We start from the raw sequence: 8113 nt of genomic DNA on the forward strand, positions 1-8113 counted from the left end.
GAGCTGCAGAAACAAGGGGGGGGGGGGGGGGGGTAGTTGGCCAGAAGAAAACTGCAGGAAGTGGCTGGAGATTTTCCTCATCTGTCAGAATTGCTCGCCCTAGCTGTACTACTATGCATGCGCTATAGGGGTAGTGGGGATAGGGGCACCACATTCTATTTTTGCTCTGGGAGATTATGTCTCTTTTTGTTAGTACCAGGCCTCACAATTTCAGATGGCAGCCCTGGAAGTAATTATTATGTATAGTTGAGCTAATGTCTGTAGACTCATACAGTGAAGACGCTAAGTATGGCTTAATGAGTGGCTTACCGGCAATGCCACTAATCTCTGAAGAGCTCTCTTTATTTCATTATTGCGTAGGCTATATATAAGAGGATTTACCATGGGAACCACCGTTGTATACAGCACAGTAAAGACCTGCTCTAGGACAATGGGATGGTCTGAGGGAGGCATCAAGTATACACACATGCAGTTAGCGTAGAAGATGATCATGACGGTGAGGTGGGATGAGCAGGTGGAGAAAGTTTTTCTTCTTCCTTCCTTTGATTTAATGTGCAATATAACTCTGATAATTTTTATATAGGACATCACATTGCTCAAGAATGGACAACCTATAAATAGCACTATGTTAATATAGGTGACGATATAGAACATGCTGGAGCCAGAGCAGGAGATGTCACTCAAAGCTTTGGCATCGCAGAAGAACTGGTGGATGGTGACAGAATGGCAGAAGGACATTTTAATAACTGAAAATACGCACAACATTGAGTTTACACATGCACACAGCCAGATCAAAGCCACCAGCAGGGTGCAGACCTTCTTGCTCAGTATCTGCTGGTAGTGTAAGGGATGACAGATTGCAATGTACCGGTCGTAACTCATCACAAATAAAAGGGTAAACTCGGTTAGAGCAGCTATGAAGAAAAAGTACATCTGTGTGAAGCATTGTGTGTAGGAAACTGTGTGATTCCCAGAAAGTAATATATCCAGCAGTTTGGGGACAGTTACTGTTGTGTAACACACGTCTACAAAGGACAAGTTACAGAGGAACAGATACATGGGGGTGTGTAAACGTGAATCCAAACATATAACTATGATTATAACTGCATTCACCATCACTCCAAACAGGAATATTCCGAAAAAAATACAGAAAATGACGGGTTCATCACCGGCTTTCATAGAAAATGGTAAAAGATAGAATTCTATAGCAGATGTGTGGTTCTCCATGAGATCCTGTCACCCGTCTGCAAGACAATAATAATACGCTGTAATATTATTATTATTATTAGTATACTGCAACACTTACATGAGATTTTAAAAGAGACCTTAGGAACTAGAGATGTGTGGCTGGCACTTTGTGTTTTGTGTTTTGGTGTTGGTTCTAATTCCACTTTCGTGTTTTGGTTTTGCCAAAACCACTCTTTCGTGTTTTGGTTTTGGTTTTTGATCTGGATGATTTTTGAAAAAAATCTTAGAAATTGCTAAAATCACAGAATTTGTGGGTAATTTTGATCCTACGGTATTATTAACCTCAATAACATTCATTTCCACTCTTTTCCAGTTTATTCTGAACACCTCACAATATTGTTTTTAGGCCAAAAGGTTGCACCGAGGTGGCTGTATGACTAAGCTAAATGACACAAGTGTGCGGCACAAACACCTGGCCCATCTAGGAGTGGCACTGCAGTGTCAGACAGGAGGGCAGATATATTAAAAAGGCCCCAAACAGCACATGATGCAAAGACGAAAAATAGGTGCACCGAGGCTGCTATATGACTAAGCCAAGCGAGATAAGTGTGTGGCACAAACACCTGGCCCATCTAGGAGTGGCACTGTAGTGTCAGACAGGATGGCCCTTTTCAAAAACTAGGCCCCAAACAGCACCTTATGCAAAGATGTAGAAGAGCTGCAATGAGGTAGCTGTATGACTAAGCCAAGCGACACAAACAATTATCCCATTTAGGAGTGGCACTGTAGTGGCAGACAGGAGGGCAGATATCCAAATTAAAGACCCCAAACAGCACATGATGCAAAGAAGAAAAAAAGGTGCACCGAGGTTGCTGTATGACTAAGCTAAGTGACACAACCACCTGGCCCATCTAGTAGTGTCACGCAGTGGCTGTATGTAGAAAGTGGGCCGCAATTGTTCGGTCCACTGACAGCATCTCCTGCACGCCCCTGTCATTTTTCAAAAATTCTGCAATTGGTGTTCTTATACGGCAGTACACCAGGACTAATACAGCAGTAACCCTGGACTCATACGGCAGTGTCAGACAGGATGCCACTTTTCAAAAACTAGGCCCCAAACAGCACGTTATGAAAAGATGTCGAAGAGGTGCAATGAGGTAGCTGTATGACTAAGCCAAGCAACACAAACAATTCCCACTGGAATTATACGTCCAAATCACTGGAATTAAATGGCAAAATCACTGGAATTATATGGCTAAATCACTGGAATTATACGTCCAAATCACTGGAATTATACGTCCAAATCACTGGAATTATACGTCCAAATCACTGGAATTATACATCAAATCACTGGAATTATACGTCAAAATCACTGGAATTACACTTCCAAATCACTGGAATTAAACAGCAAAATCACTGGAATTAAACGGCAAAATCACTGGAATTATTTGTCCAAATCACTGAAATTATATGGCAAAATCACTGGAATTACATGGCAGTACCACTGGACATATACGTAAGTGTCAGACAGGATGGCACTTTAAAAAAATAGTGCCCAAACAGCACATGATGCAAAGAAGAATAAGTGGTACAAGATTGAATTGTCCTTGGGCACTCCCACCTACCCTTATGTTGTATAAATAGGACATGCACACTTTAACAAACCAATCATTTCAGTGACAGGGTCTGCCACATGACTGTAGCTGAAATGAGTGGTTTGTTTGGGCCCCCACCAAAAAAGAAGCAATCAATCTCTCCTTGCACAAACTGGCTCTACAGAGGCAAGATGTTGACCTCATCCTCATCCTCATCCTCTAATTCCTCACCCCTTTCACTGTGTACACCCCCCTCTTCACAGAGTATTAATTCATCCCCACTGGAATCCATCATCACAGGTCACGGTGTACTTTCCGGAGACAACTGCTGGTCAAGGTCTTCCTGGAGGAATTTATAATTCAGTTTGATGAACATCATCTTCTCCACATTTTGTGGAAGTAACCTCCTACGCCAATCGCTGACAAGGTTACCGGCTGCACTAAACACTCTTCCGGAATACACACTGGAGGGGGGGCAACTTAGGTAAAATAAAGCCAGTTTGTGCAAGGGCATCCAAATTGCCTCTATTTCCTGCTAGTACACATACGGACTGTCTGACATGCCTACTTGGATGCTGTCACTTATATAATCCTCCACCATTCTTTCAATGGTGACAGAATGATATGCAGTGACAGTAGACATGTCAGTAATCATTGGCAGGTCCTTCAGTCCGGACGAGATGTCAACTTTTGCTCCTGACTGCCCTGCATCACCGCCAGTGGGTGGGCTAGGAAATCTTATCCTTTTCCTTTCAGCCCCAGTGATGGGAGAAATTGAAGGAGGAGCTGTTGACATTCCGCTTGAGTTGACAATTTACTCACCAGCAGGTCTTTGCACCTCTGCGCACTTGCAGAGATACAACGTAGGCTTTAAACCTAGGATTGAGCACAGTGGCCAAAATGTAGTTCTCTGATTTCAACAGATTGATCACCCTTGATTCCTGACAAAGCAAATGAAGGGCTCCATCCACAAGTCCCACATACTTAGCGGATTCACTCCGTCTTAGCTCCTCCTTTAATTTCTCCAGCTGCTTCTGAAAAAGCCTGATGAGGGGAATGACCTGACTCAAGCTGGCAGTGTCTGAACTGACTTCACGTGTGGCATGTTCAAATGGTTGGAGAACCTTGCACAATACGGAAACATTCTCCCCTGCGCTTTAGTCAGATGCATTCCCCCTCCTTTGCCTATATAGTAGGTGGATGTATAGGCTTGAATGGCCTTTAGCTGCTCCTCCATCCTCTGAAGCATATAGAGTGTTGAATTCCACCTCGTTACCACCTCCTGCTTCAGCTGATGGCAGGGCAGGTTCAACAGTGTTTGTTGGTGCTCCAGTCTTCGGCACACAGTGGCAGAATGTCGAAAGTGGCCTGCAATTTTTCAGGCCACCGAAATCATCTTCTGCACATTTCTGTCATTAAAAAAAAAATTCTGCACCACCAAATTAATTGTATGTTCAAAACATGGGATGAGCTGGAAGTTGCCCAGTTGTAATGCATGCACAATATTGGTGGCATTGTCCGATTTCACAAATCCCCAGGACAGTCTAAGTGGGGTAAGCCAATGAGCGATGATGTCCCTCAGTTTCCGTAAGGGGTTGTCAATGGTGTGCCTCTTATGGAAAGCGGTGATACACAGTGTAGCCTTCCTTGAAATGAGTTTGGATTTGCGAGTGCTGCTACTGGTGCCGCCTCTGCTGTTGTTGCTGTGGCAGGCAATACATCTACCCAGTGGTCTGTCAAAGTCATATAGTCCTTAGTCTGCCCTGTTCCACTTGTCCACATGTCCATGGTTAAGTGGACACTGGATACAACCGCATTTTTTAGGACACTGGTGACACTTTTTCTGTCATCTCTGTACATTCTCGGTATCGCCTGCCTAGTGAAGTGGAACCTAGATGGGATTTTGTACCAGAGACACAATACCTCTATCAATTGTCTAAATCCCACTGCACTAATGGTGGATACTGGACGAACTTCTAACACCAACATAAGTGTCAAGGCCTCAGTTATCTTCTTTGCAACAGGATGATTGCTGTCATATTTCATCTTCCTCACAAAAGACTGTTGGACAGTCAATTGCTTAGTTGTAGTAGTACAAGTGGTCTTCCGACTTCCCCTCTGGGATTACGATCGATTCCCAGCAGCAACAACAGCAGTGGCAGCAACAGCAGGCGTACCATTCAAGGATCCTACAGAGGAATCCCGGTTAGGAGAGGACTCATCAGTCTTGCCATCGACATGGCCTGCAGGACTACTGACGTTCCTCACTGAGGAGGAAGTTGACGTTGAGGGATTTGGTGGTGTGGCTTGCAGGAGCTTGGGTACAAGAGGAAGAAGGGATTTAGGTGTCAGTGGACTAACGTTTCACAACTTGACACTGACTTATGATGAATGTGCTGCAGGTGCCGTATAAGGGATGATGTTCCTAGATGGTTAACATCATTACTCCTACTTATTACAGATTGACAGAGGCAACACACGGCTTGACACCAGTTGTCCGGATTTGTGGAGAAATAACTCCACACCAAAGAGACGGCTTTTTTGGTATTTTTCCCAGGCATCACAATGGTCTTCTTCATTCCATGGACAACAGGTGTCTACCCCAGTGCCTCATTTGAACAAACCACATCACCATCAGAATCCTCCTCATCAACTTCCTCCTCAGCGCCAGCAACACCCAAATCCTCATCCTGGTGTACTGCAACAGTAACATCTTCAATTTGAATATCAGAATCTGGACTGTGGGTGCTCCTTCCAGCACTTGCAGGGGGCGTGCAAATGGTGGAAGGAGCCACCTCTTCCTGTCCAGTGTTGGGAAGGTCAGGCATCACAACCGCCGACACACTTGGACTCTCCTTGAGATGGATTTGTGATACCATCTCAGATTGCACAGTTCTTTTCTGTGCTTTTTCCATCTTAACTCTTTTAATCTTTCTAGCGGGAGGATGAGGGCTTCCATCGACATATGAAGCTGAACCACTAGTCATGAACATAGGCCAGGGCCTTAGCCGTTCCTTGAAGCTCTGTGTCTTAAATTGCATATTGGCAAGTTTACGTTTCTCCTCAGACCATTTAAACATTTTTTTTTTGGGGGGGGGGGGGGTGTTTTAACTGAGCTTTGGCTTTTTGAATTTTACATGCCCTCTACTATAACATTGGGCATTGGCCTTGGCAGACGACATCGTTTATGTCATGGCTAGTGGCAGCAGCTTCAGCACTAGGAGGAAGTGGTTCTTGATCTTTCCCTATTTTATCCTCCAAATTTTTGTTCTCCATTATTTTTCTGGAGTTATATAACACAATATGCGGCACAGGAGCACTGGACATATGGCAGCAGTGTATACCACTTTGACTGCCTGGTCACTGGAATGACTGATGTCTGATGCACAGGACACTACCACTGGCCTGCTGCAGGACAACACAGCAACACTGTAAGGGACTTGTTATTATTAACAAGTGTGATGTGGCACAACACAGCAACACTAGACCGGACTTATACAGCAGCACTGGACATATGACAGCAAGAGGACACAACCACTGTGACTGGACAAATGCAGCACAAGACACGGACACTGAGAGAACAGAGACACGTCCTCTCTCTACACTCTCCAATGCTGGAGTGAAAATGGTGGGGACATGCGGCTCCTTATATGGAATCCAAATCCTGTGAGAATCTGACAGCGGGATGATGACGTTTTGCCTCGTTCTGGTTTCTGAGTCAGGCAGGAAAACCCGAGCCTGACTCGGATCCGGACCCGGGTAGTGAAGTTCGGTATGGCTCGGTTCTCAGAGAACCGAACCCGCTCATCTCTAATAGGAACTATTAAGTAGTGCCAAATTTTGGGTTGCAGGAACGTTTTTTTACATGGGCTCAATAGTCAGTTGCCCAAGGACCCAAGGAGTATAAGGGACCTAGACTGATAGCTGAGGGTGTCCTTTTACCAGGGGTACCAGCATTTTGAAAATCAGCATTGAGGAACCGGAGCTATCTGGCTTCAAAGCAGTGGTCCCCATCCTAGCCTGTTAATTGCTCTTACCAGCCAGATATCTTGAGGTAATAATAATAAAAATAATAATAATAATGATAATAATAATAAATGTATTTATATAGCGCTCTTTCTCCAATAGGATGCAAGGGTTCTTTCTGAATTAAAGTCTTTCCGAAATATGGGACTCTCCCCTTTCGATGGACACTGGCAGCTTGTCTCTACTATGCCCAGAATCGGAGATATCAGCCTTCCAGGAGCTGGTCCCTGCTCCAGCTCCACACGCCTGGTATGCAGTTTTATATTTTCATTGGTAGATTTCTCTGGCTCCTGATCTCTGATCCCCAAGTCCCCAGTACTTCCTGAAAAGTGGGACTCTCTAGTTTTTTTTTATCCCATTGAAAGCCAAGAAACCTATTTCCAGGAACTGGAGATATCTGCAGTCACGCAAGCTGCTCTCCCATCGGAAACAGATGAATATTAAGCCCACTTTACTATCCACCCCTCCCCTGCATATTAGACACCCCCTACCACCCTGTAAGTCATGTACCGGGTCCCCTTCATTCAGCCCAAAGTCCCCTTCTACAGTTTAGTGTTTTCCCTCCAGCCCCATCTCCCACCATATGTGCAGTAAAGGAGTGATTAGCAGCAATTACTGCTCCAGGTCCTACATGCTGAGCGGAAGATAGAACACCCCCTACGCCCGCGGGACATGAAAGCTGCCACTGATAGCACCCTCCAGGGCCTCCACCCATAGTGCTGGAGGATGGGTATGCTGTTAAGATGGCCCTGCTAGGTTGGCAGTCATTTGTCTGTACAATTTACAAGTTTCCAATTAAAATGCCCCAAATGTGGACTGCACAGTGGAATGCAAGCAGGTCTTGCGTTCCACATAACAGAAACACTTTACTTCCTGGACAGAGGGTGGTGATGCTAGTCACGTTGGGCCGGAGTGCTAGAAGATGAACATCCAGTCACGTAACGGCCCGGAAACAGGAAGCCGTGTGCGTTCCACGGGCCATGGAACGCACGCGATCTTAAAAAATAAGTGTTTAAAACCAGAATATCAGCGGCAGACCATCAATAACTCTAATAGAGAGTTTATAGAAGATGTTCTACTATGAGATATTTATGTAAGAAGTTGCAGGGAAGGGTTTTATTCAATGTAGAATTCCATCCAATCAGATCACATAGAGGGGTTTATAAGGACCATATACCCCAACACACCACACACCTTGATAAAGGCTCTTAAAAGGCAGAAACATGTTGGTGATTGATTGGAGGGACCTTCCACTGCCAGAGGGAATTCAAACAGCCGAGAACCCTTATCCGCTGACTGTTCCT

At 44.9% G+C, this 8113-nt stretch overlaps 1 protein-coding gene across 1 annotated transcript; it reads right to left on the reverse strand.

Annotated features, from left to right (window-relative positions):
- Positions 1-282: 282 nt before the first annotated feature.
- LOC134944263 (olfactory receptor 1M1-like) lies at positions 283-1227 on the reverse strand. Its single transcript, XM_063932842.1, has one exon. It carries the CDS (start codon positions 1225-1227, stop codon positions 283-285), a length of 945 nt encoding a protein of 314 aa, XP_063788912.1.
- Positions 1228-8113: the final 6886 nt, after the last annotated feature.

Source organism: Pseudophryne corroboree, chromosome 7 (assembly GCF_028390025.1).
Source record: "Pseudophryne corroboree isolate aPseCor3 chromosome 7, aPseCor3.hap2, whole genome shotgun sequence".
NCBI classification, from domain to species: domain Eukaryota; kingdom Metazoa; phylum Chordata; class Amphibia; order Anura; family Myobatrachidae; genus Pseudophryne; species Pseudophryne corroboree.

Bases quoted from the DNA above. Each gene is read 5' to 3' on its own strand.
- LOC134944263 (XM_063932842.1), bottom strand. From the start codon at position 1,227: ATGGAGAACCACACATCTGCTATAGAATTCTATCTTTTACCATTTTCT.